This window comes from Syngnathus scovelli, chromosome 12, assembly GCF_024217435.2.
Source record: "Syngnathus scovelli strain Florida chromosome 12, RoL_Ssco_1.2, whole genome shotgun sequence".
NCBI classification, from domain to species: Eukaryota; Metazoa; Chordata; class Actinopteri; order Syngnathiformes; family Syngnathidae; genus Syngnathus; species Syngnathus scovelli.
The window spans coordinates 5,196,466-5,214,538 of NC_090858.1; the positions used below are offsets into that span (position 1 = coordinate 5,196,466).

The 18,073-nt window shown below is 43.4% G+C and overlaps 2 protein-coding genes across 2 annotated transcripts; both read right to left on the reverse strand.

Moving 5' to 3' along the window:
• Positions 1-5,147: 5,147 nt before the first annotated feature.
• Positions 5,148-9,072, reverse strand: emx2 (empty spiracles homeobox 2). Its single transcript, XM_049737049.2, has 3 exons — positions 8,186-9,072; positions 7,239-7,423; positions 5,148-6,252 (listed from the first exon to the last, which is right to left on the reverse strand). Exons 1-3 carry the CDS (start codon positions 8,574-8,576, stop codon positions 6,085-6,087), a joined length of 744 nt encoding a protein of 247 aa, XP_049593006.1. The 5' UTR covers positions 8,577-9,072; the 3' UTR covers positions 5,148-6,084.
• A 1,292-nt stretch (positions 9,073-10,364) lies between these two features.
• On the reverse strand, positions 10,365-17,733 carry eif3s10 (eukaryotic translation initiation factor 3, subunit 10 (theta)). The gene is made up of 22 exons (XM_049737040.1): positions 17,563-17,733; positions 16,859-17,049; positions 16,651-16,787; positions 16,411-16,574; positions 16,028-16,227; positions 15,662-15,870; positions 15,392-15,563; positions 15,223-15,327; positions 15,020-15,118; positions 14,827-14,943; positions 14,561-14,746; positions 14,047-14,394; positions 13,858-13,962; positions 13,640-13,753; positions 13,418-13,540; positions 13,197-13,350; positions 12,920-13,101; positions 12,723-12,805; positions 12,049-12,656; positions 11,591-11,720; positions 11,371-11,513; positions 10,365-10,980 (listed from the first exon to the last, which is right to left on the reverse strand). The coding sequence occupies exons 1-22, from the start codon at positions 17,609-17,611 to the stop codon at positions 10,802-10,804; spliced, it is 3,798 nt and encodes a 1,265-aa protein (XP_049592997.1). The 5' UTR covers positions 17,612-17,733; the 3' UTR covers positions 10,365-10,801.
• Positions 17,734-18,073: the final 340 nt, after the last annotated feature.

Genomic DNA, 18,073 nt, shown 5'->3' on the forward strand with positions numbered 1-18,073 from the left:
CCATTAAAGATGTTGTGAATGTGAATTAAAAGATGATGATGTGGACGTACTTCTACCCTCGACTGAGCCCGGCCACCGCTAACACCCCAGAGAAACCTCGTCCTAATTACTCATTCACCCCGGCAGAATCTCCTTAATTACAAACTTCATTAGCCCGCAAGACTTTGTTTTTCTGCTGCAAAGGATGAAGCAGGGGACAACTCTGGCCAAGGTGCAGCCAGGGTGTGATTTAGCTTCTTTAGCACCTTTATCCCTTTTTTTTTTAGACCCTAGTCAGAGATCTAATTAGAATCATGGTGGGAATCACACACCTTTTAACTAGCCTCCGGAGCACCAGTCAAAGGACAGCGAGAAGATTTGCCAGAGCGTGTTAGCGACTAACTACTCAAATGAACGTCACTGGCCGCCATATGATGTAATAAACCTTAACTGTATGTTTTTCAAGCCGCCATTCTGCTTGTCATTCATCAGTCATGGCTGCTTGAGATCATTACACAATGTTAGCGTTCCTCTTCTTCAATGGCTAAACTCGACAGCGGTGAGGAGAAACATTATGAGTGAATGGAAGCGAATGATTAGCAGGTATTATCGGAGGTAGTTTGGGCGGCTGAAGTGTTCATTAGCCAATCAGAGATGTCTCGGTGAGGATTATGACAACTGATCATTTACAAGTCAAAACGTGTTCCTCTTTAGAAACTGATCATCCAAGTTGACTCCTATCAAACATGACAAGTTAACTCAATGTTACACATTGTGAGCATACAACCATAATGCTTGTTGGGGTTTCAAACTAGGGTTAGGGTTTCAAGGTAGGGTTTAAAACTAGGGTTAGGGTTCCAAACTAGGGTTAGCGTTTCAAGGTAGGGTTTAAAACTAGGGTTAGGGTTCCAAACTAGGGTTAGGGTTTCATGGTAGGGTTTAAAACTAGGGTTAGGGTTCCAAATTAGGGTTCAACGCTAGGGTTAGGGTTTTAAACTAGCGTTCGGGTTTCAAACTAGGGTTTCATACTAGGGTTATAAAGTAGCGTTTAAAACTAGGGTTAGGGTTTCATGGTTGGGTTTAAAACTAGGGTTAGGGTTCCAAATTAGGGTTCAACGCTAGGGTTAGGGTTTTAAACTAGCGTTCGGGTTTCAAACTAGGGTTTCATACTTGGGTTATAAAGTAGCGTTTAAAACTAGGGTTAGGGTTTCAAACTAAGGTTTAAAACTAGGGTCAAGACCATATCCTGAATCTATATTTCCATGTCAAACAGTCAAAGCAATTTGTCTTTAGCTTTTTAGAGCTATTTTGATGTTTACGCTGAAGCTAAAAGCATCATCAGGACATTAAAACTCTTTGACTATGTTGCCATTCATACCGTAGAGCGTTTTTCCACTTAAAGAAGCGAGTACAGAGTGCACACATCCCCCGCTTGCTCCCTGGCCACAAAATACAGTACATGAGGACATGGTGAGTACCACACAGAAAGACTCATGGAAAATATTGTTTGGGAATATTAGTCATGTTAAAACTAACTTTAAGGGTTTGTTGTGTTTGGAGGGCTACTATTATGACAGGACTGATCAAGCAGTTGGCCCCATTTTGCACGGATACCACAAACAGCACTTGAAAAGGTTCTAATGAGACTTGGCGTGGAGGTCGGATTCACATTTCAGAGTTCTGCGTATGTCTTGATTGGGCTGCAGACACGGCGACAAACTGACGTGAAGTCATTTTGTAATATCGTGATTTTATTCCATCCATTTTCTCAATGTGTTCAGAGTTGCTCAGTTTTTCCCGTGCATCGAAAGACGGACAACCCCTCACGCTATCACAATAGTTTTGGTCAGTTCCAATTTTCAGGTACATCTGTTATTACAAACATTATGACAATATATTCATCCCGTGTGTTTTCATTTGACCTAATTATATAGCTCTAATTTGTATTTTAAATATATTTGCAGGCTTCATCGTGCTGAAATAAAAGTGTGAGCTATCCACCCATCCCAATACAAACAAGCATCCCTCCTACCACTGCTATATTTCTCTTGCTTCACTTTCCAGACTCTCATTTGCACCCGGACTTCGCCACCAGAAACTTGATATATTGGGGGGGGCTGACTTTTCCACCACTTTGTTACCAAGAGGGGGAGACACAGAGAAACTGTGCTGGGTGCAAAACAGGTGTACACCTGTCTCACCCTGCCAGTTTTATTTCAACTCCTGCAGTCACAATTAAGTGCTGCAGTGTAACGTCATGATCGTAAATAAAATACTTTCGTCATTAGTAGCTTCTAAATAGCTATTGGCGCTTCACAGATGACTCTCATATCAGTAGTGATGATGAGAGAGGGGACTCACAGGTCAAAAGATGCAGAATAGTTCAGCAGACACATGTGATATATTTAGCGAAGCCATTGTTTGTTTTATTTAGGGAGCGAATTGAGGATTTTCCAAACTGCAGGGCCCCTGAGGTATTTTATCAGGTGTACAGTCCACCATGTGTTAAACATTAAGGGACTGAGGGGAATGTAGCCGCTTGCACATATAAAATGTTTGTAATTTTGGAGGACGGGGGGGTCTACAATTGCTCCCTTCAGAGCTGGCGGACGGATGGAAAACATGCCACTTATATGCAAATGAAACAGCATCACATTACACACACACACACCTCATTAAAGAAAATAAACCTCATGGAATCTGTGGGACTTCAGCAGGCTGTAACAGGGCCGTAAAAGTTGTGCCTGTTCCCTTATGGGGGGGGGGGGGGGGAGCTATTATGTCACAATGCTTGCAGAGGAAACACCACGCATGGAGATGAAGCCAAAAAGAATGTATTTTTAATTTCTTCTGGAGCACTATGCATCCCTGCGTTTAAATCACGACTTTTATCACGTGACTAATCGTGCGTATGCACAAGATGCTGAGTTTACGCAATGTGATCAAAGGTGAACACGAAAGGCACAACAAAGAGGAAAACGAAAGTACAAGTCACATCGTTATTATTATTGTGATCATTCTGTTGTATATTTTGCACCTGTCTCGAAATGTAAATGATTTGTTAATCCAAGCGGAGTGAATGCGTCTAAGTGCTGACTGCACTGGTTGAGAGTGGAAAGTGCCGCGTTTGTAAACTCATCGCTTCACATCATGTCTACCTCCTTTATTAATAAAATAAAGAAGAAGAAAAGAAAAAGAATCTGAAACCGAGGCTGCTATGTTTAATTCATTATGATGCACGCCGTTTGAAGGCTGATTGTAATTGCTCATTTGTCTTGTATATTTATCGCTTCGCCTTATGTCAAGGTCGAGAAGAATTGTGTGGGGTCCATTCTCTCGTTTCATGGATCCATTTCAGTGGTAATTTGGGAAACGGGGCAGCTCAAGTAAGTCGATCGTGACGCGCGGGTCCGCGGACGCGCTGCGGCCCGCTACAGACGCTCCATCATGAACAATTTCCACGCTTCCCAAAAAACAAAATAAATATGTGATATCTCGACATAATTTGCTGCTGATGAATATAAAAGTCGACATTGAACATGTCCGGTGTTTTCCCCTCCCTCGCGCATGCAGCCTCCATTCACATTAGTGCTGTCAGCGGACGTCATTAGAGCTACTAATTGCAGATTAGAGGTTTTGGGTCAGTGGGGGTCACTTGATAGGAGCAACTACTCTTTTCACTGAAGGATAATTATTTCACATCGCTCACTAAATGTTTAATGCTGAAAATTGTGCGGAGTACACAAGGAATAGCATAATCAAAGCGAGAACTCGAGATGTCATTATGCGTAATGAGTACACAATATTTGGAATTTTGCCTACTCCAACATTCGTTTACGCACATTTTAAACCTGTATTGCGGGTTGTAGCAATTTTTCAAATCACACACAAAGCTGAATTTTATTTCCTACAATTTTTATGGTTACGTTTTCATTATTATAATAAATAAGTATTAAACATTATGGATGTTTCGTTATTTTTATTATTATAAATATGTGTGATTTTTTTGTTTGCTAAATATAATATAATTAATATGATAAAGTATAACCCCATGCATTTTTTTCTCTAACGTATAATGCAAATTAAATAATACTAATAAGAGGGAAAAGAGGGATTTGCAGGTTAAAATCTATGCATTAAATTTATCAAATGGTGGCAGGCTCTAATGAGACTCTGTCCTGTCTCCAGTGTGTCCACACAGGCGCACAGAGGGTGCGCCAAATTTTGTTTGTGGCGGATCAAGGCTCACCGCCTCCACTGCACTTTCTTTATCTTAATTCCAACTTGAAAAGATATAATTATCTAGTTTGAACAGGACCACTATCAAATCCGTCTTTATAGGCAGGGAGGGGGAAAAGCTCGAGTGGATTGTGAGGCTCTGAGCCGCTCGGTGTTGCCCGAGATAGGAGTAATGAAGTTGTGGAGTCCGGAGATACAAAGGGCATTAACCTCATTAGCATGAAACCTTTTCTTCTAACTATTGTGGGACCCTTTCAGTGCTCTAATCCCCCCTATTTCAAAACTGGGTTTGTAATAAAGCTTTTAGTTTTTTCTCCCCCCTCTAATTCCCTAAAGATTTTTATTGCTGTTATAATCAAATGAACCGATTAAGAATTGCCTGTTACAAAAAAAAAAAAAAAAAAACTCATCTAAAAATAAACACGTTAAGGAAAAAAAAAAACTATGTTGAATGTTGTACTTCATTCAAGTGTGCGTGGGCCTAAAAAGTGTTATGTTGCGGTTGCTGCAGCACCAAATCAAGATTTGAAACAAAGATCCCATTTTGAGGCGCATTGCAACCTTCCCTTATCGCGTCGCGAGGGCTAGTCAGATTGTGCTAAATTATGTCCAACCAAGCCCCCTTGGATCCGGATTAAGAGATTAAAGTGGACCACTGGGCATTGCTTCCCCTTTCTCCCCCTCATATTACTCGCATGATAATTGCCCAAACTGATTTGCACTTTCACAAAAGCTCGCCGAGACTCTTTGGAGCTGCTGCACACAATCATGGCAGAAACAAATGCTGAATCGAGCGCAAATTATTAGCTCTTCTTTTGCTTTTTTTTTTTTTTTACAATGCACCTGAAAAACGGCAACCGCTATAGACTAATTTATTAAATCTTTTTTTTTAAAATAAAGGCCTGCGTAGACTTTTACAGCGCGCGACATATTGATAAAACTTTATTGACAAAATATTGACAATTACATACTTCTTGGAAGTATACTTTGTGTTAAAATTGTAGCAAACTTAACACATACACAAAAAATATTTACATTCTGTAAAAGAGGGTTTAACAGAAACAATAACAATATTTTTTCTGTACATGGAATACGCTCAGTGCTTGGAGGTTTTTTTTTTTTGTTTGTTTGTTTGTGTGTCTATAATTCATTTTAGTCCTTGTGGCATCTTTGAGTGGAGGCTCACGTCCTGACAGAAGGTTGCGTGGGGCCAAGTACAACCACACATTGGTAAAGCTTTAGAGGTTCAAGGAACGTCCTGATATACCATCCCTTAAATTCGCTCCCCCCCCCCCCCCCCCACCATAGAAAACCAATTTTTGCTTCTTTTTTTTTCTTGAAAAAAAAGACGATAAAGCACTGCTACTTCATATGTTTTCACAATCACTTTTACACGAGAATTATGAATTAAAGACTGCACACTGTCTGAAAAAGAAGTAGGCCTACAACACCTCTCTTAGAAAATAGATTTAAATAAAAAAATGTTTTGTCTTCCTCTTGATTGTGTCAAAATAAAACAAGTAACATGCAATTCAAGTTTTTTTTTTTTTCTAAAAAGCAGTTTTGGTATCTTGAGTGGGAAAAAATAGAAGTGCAACCGTCCAATATGAATTGGAAAATGATAAAAAGGATATTTCAGGTGGTGGCGAGTGGTGACACACAATCTGTCAGTACCATGTTCCTGGTTCTTTTGGACTGACGGAGCCGCAGGGTGACAGCTGGGCCACGCAGCAGCCGGCCTGCCGTCGCCCTCAGCTGCCCATCGGGGATGTGAAATGTGACATCGGGTTATTTGAGCCCACTGTCTTCCCACGGTATCCTGTATTCGTGTCCTCCGTGCGCTCAGCAGCACATATGAGTCTCATTTTAATCGTCCGAAGTCACATCGATTTCCTCCGGACTGGACTGCTTGGTGGCCAACCTCCAGCGATTTATGTGATGGGAGCCCTTCTTTTTCTGTTGCGACTCGGAACCCTCCTCTTCTAGCTTCTGTCTCTTGAATTTTGTCCTTCGGTTCTGAAACCACACTTTTACCTAAAGTGAGGAGGAGGAGGGGTGGGGTGGGGTGTAAAAATGAATAATTATCACCGAAACAGAAACGCGTAAAATCATGCGTAAATACGCACAGGGCTGCACTGAATAACCATGCAGAAAATTAAAGGGTAAAAATAATACCACATTTCACATTTGTCAGGATTGCTTCAAATATCAAAACCGGTGACGAAACTCCAGCTGTTATTATTTTAATACAATATCAATTTAGAGTTTGTCCTAAAGTGGCCACGATGACGCTGCGTCGGTTATCTTCACAGGCACTATTTTTACACGACCAGTAAAACAAAATCGAAATCAAGAAGGATTTCCATTATGTGACACATTTTACACGCTCCTCTAAATCCACCCATCGTGCTGATCAGTGGTACCGTGGGGAACTAACATCTAAATCGATCAATTGTCTGGACCACGCAGCTTTGTCAGTCCCTTCAATGGCAAGTGAGGCGCATTTAATAAGCCCTCAGTGTGTTAATTGAACGACGTGATGCGTCATTTGGACCGATGGGCTCGAACAATGTGGCGAATATGGCAGCGCGACCCACTGAGGCCGAGACCTTCCTTTGAATTGCTGAGCCCACAAAATGGTTAAGTTCTTCATTTAGCCTCCATTTTGAAAGGCAACATTCTCAGTGTCCCCCTCGAAACAAAGCACCCCCGTCTAAAATTAGCTCGGACGGGAGAGGGGGGGCAGATATTGCCTTTTCCCCCCCACAACTCAATTTAAAGACAATTTAGCAAATCATGCACAAATGAACTCTATTTTCAGTCACCAATGTTTATTTCTAAATATCACAATATATTGCAATGATTAAATTCTAATATGCAAAAGCAAATATTTAAACTATTCTCCAAATGTAATTCCCCTGTCACAACAGACACATGCACATATAATCATAATATAGTATAATTGTCCACACATCAAACGAGTGAATAAAAATCACACAAATCCAAAATTGTAGTCTTACCTGAGTTTCTGTGAGGCTAAGGCTGTGCGCGAGTTGTTTCCTCTCTGCGCCCACCACGTAATGATTTTTCTCAAAGGCGTGTTCGAGCCGCAGGAGTTGCGATGGAGAGAAAGCCGTGCGGATTCTTTTGGGCTTTCGGGCGAGCGCGTTGTGCAAAAGGAAGCTCTCGGGACCTGTTTCGTTACCTGAAGCCCAACAAGAAAAGGAGTCAGTTTGTTTGGTTGCTTTTAAATTATACACTGTAACGTAAGGTATTGGCACCGCGGGCCTGTGCAACCATTGGTGGTCGTGCAGGGTGAGTATCACGAAAAATAAAATATTGAGGTATGATCTAACGTCATGTCACATCTTTCACATGCCGAAAACAAAGCAACTACTTTATTTAATTCATTTCTATTTAAAAAATAATTCATGCAGAAAAGGCACATCGTGTCAATGTTTAAAGTATGTTAATTATAATTTGTTGTCAGTCCAATTTAAAAACAAATATTTGCATATGTAGTATAAAATATAGCACAATGAGCGAGTATCAAGGCTATTTAAAAAAAGAAAAAGAAAACTAGGACTACCCTAAATCAAAAGCGCCACCTGCTAAATAAAACGTATAATTAAAACGCAATTAAAAACAAATCCAATCGAAAAAGTCTCTAAATGTACTTAAAATAAAAATTAAATGTTATTTTAAATGTATTGTGTGCAGGAAGGATTCCTCTTGCAAACGGAATATATATTGCACAAGGCAAAATAAAACACATAATATTACCTTGTATAAGAAAATATAATTCGATACAAATATTTGAACGAGTCAGTCGTTTTAATTCAAAACGCCGCATAGAAAGGCGGTGAGCAATTTTTAAATGTAACAATGTTGCATTAAAATTATTTCCTCTTGCGCTCAACAAAAACTTTGGGTGCTTTCCGTGCGTAAAAGTGAGGCAAAAACCTACCTTGAAATCTGTGTCCCAAGTATCTATATCTGTGTAATAACCAGGGGTAAAAAGTAGAGGGGTCTCTTTGCTGGCTGCCAAAAAGAGGGTGCGGACTATGCGGGGACGAGAGCGGATGAGCGGCCAGGGCGTGCGGCGGGGCCACCGGATGCACCGGGACCGCCGAGTTGGGCTGATGCGAGACCGTCTCGGCGAACACCAAGTCCGGGTTTGAGTAGACGCCCCTGGCTCCGGAGTGAAAGCCGTTGAGGAAGGGGTTCATCTGGCCAGAGTTTGCATAGCTGAGAGCCGCCGGCCGGATGGGCTCCTCCGAGCGGGACGCCGTTACCGGATTATCCTTGGCAACCAACGATTCTATCGTGAAACACCTCTTGGGTGTGGGCTGAAACATGGCGTGAAGGTCCGGGTTCCCCAGTTTAAGAGGAAGTTATCGCGGAAAATACTCCAGAGTTGGGAAAGAGGCAAAAGTTGTTGCGCGCCGCGAAGAAGTTCAGCAAAAGCGAAGCACACACCAGACACGATGGATACTGGAAGAGGACGTCAAATCAAAAGTGCGCCGTGCGCTCCCAGACTAATCCATGGATGTGATCGTTTTCCTCGGTGACTCGGTGCGGGCAGATGTGTTAGTTCATGAGGCTAATTAGCGCTGCACTCCCATAAACAGCTTCCTGTGAAGCCTCTAATGGCATGCTGATTGGCCGCCGCCTCTGCCGCTCGCCTTAAGGTGGAGAAGGAGCGAGGAGCTTTAAAGTGCGTCAATGGCAAAGCGGCCTGAGCTCAGAGAGGCGGACTCGAACACAACGCCGACACGATTCGTCCGCTCCTCAGCACCCCCGCCGTGCGCGTGCACGTAGGCGCGCCGCGCACGATTTACGCACGGAGTTCAGGCACTGGAAGGCCTCGGACACGTCCGCACTTGAAACGAGCGTTAGTGGTTTATTCCCATCTTTGAAACTCGACCATTTATACTGGTCGGCCTTAATTCGTCTATCCCTGAACTGGGGAGGCCACAATAGCAGTCACTTCTCGTTGAAAAATTAGGATCTGATGTAAACTAATAAAAATCGAGCATTAGCGAATTGAGATAGATTTGCTAGTAATCGTCGTTTGGCAATTTTAAGTATGCCGTATACGAATGGTTCTGTATACAGTACATGCGAGAAAATCCATATTGATTTTAATTCGCCTTTTTAAATGTGAAGACGAGCCCTTTTGTTATGTTGATAATACGCGCTCCCATATGAAATCTTCAATCATGTCAAGCGTCTCTGGAAACATACACAATGCAGGCATTATTTGTCATCCTGTACATGTGTCAGTAACATTAAACAGAGAAAACGTTACTAATTTATTTCATAAAAACTTACAATTGGCTTTTTTCGTATTATGATTATTTTACGGTAATCAATGTCGTGCATTACATCAGACTTTAGTTTTGAAGCTTTAATAATTCCGAGTAAAACACACCCGTCAATTACAATTTAATGTTTTTATTTGTAAAAAGTATTTCAACGTATGTAACACAAAAATCCCATCTAAAGACTAATAAAGGATATCTTAGTCTAGAACCAAACGCTAAATAATGCGTAGTTAATAGGTAATTAAATAACTCACCCAATTTATTACTACTGGTGTTTTGATATATTAGTAGTAACGCAAAGTTTCTGATTATATTGAATACAATTTAGACAATAGATGCATCGTTTTTCCTGCTATTGCCATGTGAAAAGTCCTGCTGTGCTCCGTGGAGCTTTAGTGACCTCTAGTGGTTGCAATGTATAAAAAAGACAAAGGTAAGCATGGGCTAAATATAAATAGCCCAGTTGCCCACAAGAAAACGTTTTTTTAGCAATCGCAATGGTATATTTACTAATATTCTGTAAGGATTACACAGCACTGGCCTAAATTAAAAACGACTGTTAATTACACAAGAGGTAAAGAGGGCTCATTTAAAATGTTCGGTTGTAAATGATAGCAATTTAGAAATTATCACTATTAGGGTCATGATAGCTGAGTTTACAGTGTCGATATTGGAATTTCTGATGCTGACATAGATTCGGCATATTATCTTCTGACAATAGGAGGGCAAACATTAAAATAAAATTTAAAAAAAGGGTTTTATCCGGTCACATACAACCTGGTGTCACTCCATTGCTACTGCATGAAGAGAAGCAGAAAGTATTTGACGAGACAAATTTAATATTTGAAGCATATACTTCAAAATGGATATTTCACTCGTTTAGCAATCATTTGAAACAGTAGATTAGCCAACATTGACCTTTGCGTGAGCGTGCCATCATACAACATCCCTGTAAAATGTAACATTTTAAGAGGCATTGGTGATTCACTAAGTTTGATATACAAGTCTTATCCGCTGGGTATTGTCATGTCTACAGTGATAGTTTGATTGATGCATAACATTTTTAGAACTACTCAACATCAACTTGTAGTAAATTTAATATCCATCTGCATGAAGTATAAGAGTTTTGATATTGAATTTGAAAATGGATAATAGACACGGAGTATCAGAGGTTTTAATTCAGCAAAATGAGGGCTCAGTTACCAAAGGCCAATCTAACCTGTCTTGCTATTATTTTTGGAGCCACTTGTTGGGACTCAGCGGCGGACGGTGGTCCAGCCATCATCATCGGTCTCGTTTTTGGTGCGACGATCTTTGTCCGCACGCCAGGTCTTCTCTCCCTCTGTATCTTTGTCTTGCTCGCGCTCACGCTCTCTTTCCTTTGGCCTGACTGGTTCCTCACGTTTTTCTTCACCGCCACGACGCCAGGTGCCTCCTGCACAAACAGCATTGCTCATCAGAAAATGCATTAAATATGCCATGCAGAAGGCACTACTTTTAAAGATACATGACGCCACCTACTGGCTGCTGTTTGAAGCGCGGCACACATACGCAAAGTTCCCGTACAATGGATGAAATAGACAAGCATGAAGTCACTGACACCAAAATGTGAACAAGCGATGGGTACCACTTTCATCAAACGGAATAATAATAATTGTGATACTACCTTCAAAGGAAAGCATTCATAAGATTTTGTTTGCTGCTGTTCTTTTGCTATCAATATTGCAACAGTATTTTATTTCCTATTTTTCCAATAATACTACACCTAGTGTATAAAAATCTGCCCAGATCCCTTGTGATGTGCACAACTATAGGCTCCGTTTACCATCATTTAACTCTTTTGGTGGGGCTCTCTGGTGATCATCACGGCGATCGTCACGCTCAACGCGGCGCTCAGTGTCCTCTCTGCGAGAATCTCTCCAGCCGCCTCTTCCTCCTTCTTCTGATCGCCTCCAGCCATTGTCCTCTCTGGAAATATGCACACCACTAATTGAACTGACAAGCCCCAAAAACGCACAATACGATCCTCATTCTGTCAGTCCCACCTTTGACGGTCTTTGAAGCGATCACTGGGAGGTTCCTCTCTCTCTTTGTCATCTTGGTCATCATTGGTGCCGCCGCGAGGAGGACCCCAGCTCTCCTCCCTCGCCTTTTCCCGCTCACGCCAACCACCTCCTTATTATTTTATCAAAATAAAGTACAGTATAAATATAAGGTAAACATAACCTTTTTGTCACCGGGATGGATTACTGTAAAACCCTGTGAATAACACGTACTCCGTTAGAAGATGTGCCCCCAAAAGCACCCCCACCTTCAGTAAATCCCGTGATTTGCTTGCATCCTTGCATGGCCAGCTTTGTTTTCCCCAAGTGCTGTCTTTGTTTTCTGACTTCACAATCAACTTGTCATTTACCGCATATTTCATAAATTAAGATGTTCACGATAATGGTTGGATTTCAATTCAGCTCCCATTTACTAGATGACTCATAGGCCAAATGCATACCTGGTTTAGTGAGTGGCTTCCAGGGTGCCGGGTCATCACCATCACGACGTGGACCATCGTCCCTTCTACCACTTCTGTCGTCGTCACCTCCTCTTCTGGGTCCCCAGTCATCATCACGCCTGGGACCCCTAGAGTCATCCATGCCCCTACGTGGTCCTCTGTCGTCGTCAAATCCGCGGCGGGGGCCGCGATCGTCGTCAAAACCGCGCCGGGGGCCGCGATCGTCGTCAAAGCCACGCCGGGGGCCGCGATCGTCATCAAAGCCACGCCTGGGGCCGCGGTCGTCGTCAAAGCCACGTCGAGGGCCGCGATCGTCATCAAAGCCACGTCGGGGGCCGCGGTCGTCGTCAAAGCCACGCCGGGGACCGCGATCGTCGTCAAAGCCACGCCGGGGACCGCGATCGTCGTCAAAACCTCTGCGTGGAGCTCGGTCGTCATCCATCCCTCTGCGGGAGGGACGGTCATCGTCGCCGCCCCGACGAGGACCTCGATCATCATCAAAGCCTCTACGGGGCCCTCTGTCATCTCCGCCTCTACGTACACCCTCTCCTCGTTTGAAAGGATCTCGCTCCTCTTTGTCATCATCACGACCCTCTTGTCTCCATTCCCTACAAAGACACCCCAAGAGTTAGAAGAGCGGAGTCGCACAACAAATGAGAACGCGGCAAACTCACTTGTCGGCCACAGGACGTCGCCACTCCGATTCCCCTTCGGTGCGCTTCCGCCATCCTCCCTCCTCTTTCTCTCCCGCCCAGTCCTGTTGAGAACAATGACGACTTTACCCTCCTCAATAATGAACAGACTACAGGTGGGTTTAGATTAAAACATTCCCACAATCAATTGGGATATGTACAGACAACTTCAGACAAACCTTGGGTTTCTCGTCTGGGTTTGTGCGCCTCTCCTCTTCACGGCGGCGCTCACGCTCTTCGATCTCCTGCTGACGAGCACGTTGCTTCCGTTCCTGCTCTTCAAGTTTACGCAGGCGCTCCTGATACTCTCTCTCCTCCTCGTCTCGCTGCTCCTGTTCAATGCGCTCACGCTCTTCGCGTTCTGAGACAAAAACAGACGAAAAATGTCATTAGTGACAAAGTAGCAGATAATGACTCGCCAATCAGTGGTCCCTCTGGTGTATATATGTTCCTTACCTTTCTTGAGCTGTTCCTCGTGGATACGCTGTTCTTCTTCTTCTTTCTGGAGGTAGAAAGCCTTACGTCGCTCTTCTTTACGCTGAATCTTCCTTTCCTCCAGACGATTCTTTCTTTCCTCCACCAGGCGCTCCTGGAATACCTTCAGTTTCTCCTACAAAGGGACACGTGTGCTTAAAATGCGTTACGACTAAACCCAGATTGGCACTATTGTAACTCACCTCATAAATGAAGCTACGCGCAGCAGTGATTTTGGATAAAAAGTTTTCCTTGTCCTCCATCATGCGGGACATGCGCTTCTTGTGCTCCAGGGCCTTTTCCCGTTCTATTTTCATGTTACTGATCTGCCACAAAAAAAAAAAAAAAAAAACATATTTGTAAAATCTTGGAAGTATTTAATAAACGTACAATAGCTCATTTTCCAAAGCTAATTTGCAACGAACCCGCTCCTCCTCTTGGAGCTCCCAAAGTTCCATGTCCTTGACACGCTGCTCTTCATAGGCCTTTGTGATAAGAGGAATTTCCTCAAGTCGTTTTGCCCTCTCGAAGTAGTCAATCTACGGAAAGAGACGGACGGGTGAGTCCAGTACAGTGACGAGTGACGTCACAAATACTCGCCGCTTCGCAACACAGGTGTTCACTGTAAACCATCTGGTGTTACCTTCTTCTCCTGGTTCTTCAGGCGCTCTTGGAGTTCTTTCTTCTCTTTCTCCAACTGCTCCACTTGCTTAGCCATGATGAAGTCAGTATCCAGCTCCTCCAGGTCCTGCATGTCAAGAGGTATGTTAAAGACATCTTAGGGACAGATCAAACACACGAACCAGTAGGGCTTCATGTGGTTGGACTTTACCTCAATGTCAATATCCTTGAAGGCCTTGGCGCCCAGTTCGGTCTTCTTAATTTGCTCCAGGCGCTCTCGCACGGTCTTTTTCTTGATTTGCTCGTGCTCTTGCATGATGCGCTCCTTCTCCCGCTCTTTAGCCTCCTGACGCAGGCGCTCCTCCTCTGCCTTGCGGACCTTCTGCTGCTCAGCTTCCCGCTGCTCTAGTTCTTCCTTCTCACGTTGTATGTTGAGGCTTTCAAGACGCTCCTTGCGCTCTTCTATGGTCTGTCTACGAGCCAGGATGCGCTGATGATCTTTGCGGGCGTTTTTCAGATAAGCAGCGATGGCCTGCTGGCTGTGCTCCTCACGCTCTTGCTAAAAAATAAACATAAGGTTTAGTTCACATTTGGCATTGAAGAATTCAAAACCTACGAGTCAAGACGATTTATGCCACATCTCTCCGAACACGTCAAAAAACTCCCAAACAAAAAAAAGAAGCTTTTTGGGGACAACAACATTTGTGGGAATTTCTTGAGCTCACCAGTGTGGAGGCAGGTTTGATGACCTGCAGGGCCTTGGCCAAAGAGGCAGACATTGCAGTCAGCTGGTTCCTTATTTGCTCAGATGGCATGTTTTGCAAGAATGGACCGACTGGAGCATCCTCTTTAGTGGAGTAGTTTAGGTCAGATCCAAAACTCAAGGTCCGAGAGGTGTGGTCAATTCGAACCTTGGTGAGGGAACACAGCTTTTGATGTGACAAGTCCGCACTTGAGTGCTTGCTTGTGTGTGATTGGCTCAAGAGCTTACCTGCAGATCACAGTGCCTGGCAGCATCAACAATGGAGCGCTCCAGCTGGAAGGCATCCACAAATGGAACCAGGGAGGCCAGACGACTGAACTCAATGCTCTGATAGATCTGTGCAACCTAATATGAATGGACACAAAATATGAAACCACAGCAAAAGGTGCGCTTGTAAATTCAAGAGACTGTGTTTGATTACCTGTTGCAAAAGACGCAAGATGGTGTTGCTTTGCAAGTGAGGGACATATTGCTGAAGGTCAGACTCCTTCTCACCTTGGTCTCTGATCCAATTCAGCACCTGGGAAGAGAGCAGAGCAGATTTTGCGGTGGGAGTAAGTCCTGACCAAACGCAACACAAGACATGCAAAATCATTTCATAATCCTTTACTTGAAGTTTGTTACCTTGGTTACTCTTCCACTGAGCTTCAAGGGATGGAAGTCAACTTCGAGCCAATTGTGAAGTTCTTTCACCTCAGGTACTATATACTGCAACAAGTTAAACCTCACCTGGAAGACACAATAACAGTTATGTCTCTCAAAACCAACCCTTGCTGTCACTAACAATTTTTACCATGTCATTGATCAGACTTTGGCGAGTTGGTGGAGCCTGCAGACCCAGGAGGGTAGCCAGCCGCCGGTGTTTCTCCACAATGATACCATCCATGTCCAACAACCGAGCGATATCTGTGCGCTCGGGGGTGATGGGAATGGAGAGAGTAGCCAGGAGGACTCTGGTAGACATCCTGAAGGTGGAGTGAGAAGAGATTTATCATTAAATGGTCTTCACCAGAATAATCTTATACAAAGCTGAGATTGTATAATAAATTAAAAAATAAAATACCTCTGCATCTCCTCTTGTGTGAGATTCTTGCGCATCTCTCTTGAGAGGTGATAAAGCCGGTGGAGGGTGCAAGCATGGAAAAGGGCATTTCCAGACTTCCAAAACACAGTCGACACCTTGTTGTAATAGTTGGCCATTAGTTGAGGTTTGGGTGGCTTTTTGGACAGAGCAAACAAACCATGGATGTCCTCAACAGCCTTGAATGCTTCCTGGAAAGACACAACAAAACGTTTTTACCGAGCACCTTGGAAATACAACAAAACATTTTTACCTAGCACCTAAGTCTTAATAACTGCACATTTGTATTTCCCAGTGTTGAAATTGAACGACATAGTTGTAATGTATATTCTTTGATGCGAAACAGACCTGCCAGAGCTCCATGCTTATGGCACTGTCAAGCTGCACCAAGCGCGTCTCCAGGTGCATGGACTGACTTTCAGGGTTGTTGAGGTTGATGGCAGTACTCTGGTTGTGGTGTCGCTGAATTTGACCCAGATGCATTCGCAGGTTGTCGCACAACTTGCGAAACTCTGCCTTTCGGGTGTACTGTAGGCAAAACTTGAATGCTGCAAATGAGATGAAAACACAATAGAAAAGTTCTTACCGGATTGGCGTGAATGTTGAGAATGGTCATTTTAATCTGAAAAGATTTGACTTCCTCTTTAACAATAAATATTAACCGCACTTAACACATTCACTGTAAGACCAGTTCACCCATCCATTTTTATGTGATCAATAACATATGTTACCTTGCTGGGCGATGTCATGGTAAAGGCGTTCCACCTTGGAGTTGTTTCGGAGAAGGTCCAGGCATTGGCGGTAGGACTCCCACAGAAATTTCACCCACGGAGTGAGGAGCAGACGATCGGTACGATCCTGAGTGTCTTCTCCACTCACAGCACTCAGGAGCACACTTAAGGTGGACAACAAAGCCCAAAACAGTAAGCTTTTGACTAAACCAACAAACCACATCATACAAACGTTCTCACTTTTCTGGAGTCTGGATGTTGTCCAGATCCTCGATGTCCAGGACCATCTGCTGGGACTCCTCTTTAGCAGTTTCGGTCTTGTCCTCTGCCAGCTTCAAGTAAGCCCTAACCACATCCTCAAGAGACTTGATGTTGACCTGATGATACAAGCAATGAACACTTTAACCCCTGATGATCTTAGACATGAGAACACACCAATGAACCTAACCTGCTGGCAGATGTTTTTGTACTGGTAAAGACCCTCCTTTGCCAGGTGACTCTTGCGAAGATCCACGCATAGCTCCAGGTATTTGAGCATAATGGGCTCGTGGATCTTCTGCCATGTTCGATGTTTCTTGCTCTTGATGACATCGTACAAAACGTCCAAAGCAGGTTGCTTCTTGCCAACTTCCAGGAATTCTGTGCATTACACGGGGTAAAAGACGAGTATGTAACCAGTCAATCAACTCGACAGACAGCATCATTTTTGAACAAATAACCAGATGTTCGCTCAAGAGCACTGGAAATTGGCCCTCAGAAGCAATCGGTGCGCAAAGGAGCGCAATGTTCAATTTCCAGAGCTCATAAGCCCCGTTTGTGAGCAAAGCTACAGGTAATTTCTGAGTACGAAGAGGCCCGATGCGGCGTCACATAGCATACACATTGTCACCACATATGGGACCGAGACAATTCACGTTAATAATTCGAAAACACATCATTTCCTTCAACTGTCAAGGTGCAAATCGAAATCGATTATTTACAATCCACGAGAGCGTGTCTGCTCGGTTGCTGGCTAATCTAATACAGTCGTGGTGACTTCTTCAGTGACATTCGCGAGCTAGCGTAAGCGTTTCCATTAGCATTAGCACCACTTTGCGTGACGCGTCAGCTAACGAATAAAAGAGGCCGGCACTACACACTATTTCTTCTCACCATTCGCTCGTTTCAGAGCATTCTCTGGGCGTTGGAAATACGCCGGCATTTTGGTAGTTTGCTAATCTGATCAAATCGTCGAGTTTATGTGAAATTTGAAAGAATCCACGAGTCCATCCAGGCCACGGGCTCACGCACGGAAACGGCGCCGCCTGAGAAAGGAAGGACCTCGTGAGCGGCCCGCTGAGGTTGCCAAGTGCCATCCCCCATAAAACAGTTAACATGACGGATATTAACACGCATTAAGTGATCATATTGCCTTAAAACATATCAAACGAGGTTTCCTCATATTACAAAACTACTCCCTTGCAATTTAGCAATTGTATGTATTGATTTGAGAATTTTTTGTCAACCGTCTTAGGGTTAACTGCTTATAAATATTAGTTATACAAACACAATATGTTTCAGAAGATGTGGTTATTTTAATATTAGTCGATAATAAAAAAAACTTTTTTTAAAAATTGCTTTCTCGAAAAATGTACACTAACAAAGGGGGATTTTACAAAACCTG

Coding starts and splice junctions, on each gene's coding strand:
- emx2 (XM_049737049.2), bottom strand. CDS start 8,576: ATGTTTCAGCCCACACCCAAGAGGTGTTTCACGATAGAATCGTTGGTT. Junction 7,424..8,185: donor CTTGGGACACAGATTTCAAG/GTAGGTTTTTGC, acceptor GTTGGGCTTCAG/GTAACGAAACAGGTCCCGAG. Junction 6,253..7,238: donor TTAGCCTCACAGAAACTCAG/GTAAGACTACAA, acceptor TCCTCACTTTAG/GTAAAAGTGTGGTTTCAGAA.
- eif3s10 (XM_049737040.1), bottom strand. CDS start 17,611: ATGCCGGCGTATTTCCAACGCCCAGAGAATGCTCTGAAACGAGCGAAT. Junction 16,788..16,858: donor ACAAAAACATCTGCCAGCAG/GTTAGGTTCATT, acceptor TTGTATCATCAG/GTCAACATCAAGTCTCTTGA. Junction 14,395..14,560: donor TCAAACCTGCCTCCACACTG/GTGAGCTCAAGA, acceptor TTTATTTTTTAG/CAAGAGCGTGAGGAGCACAG.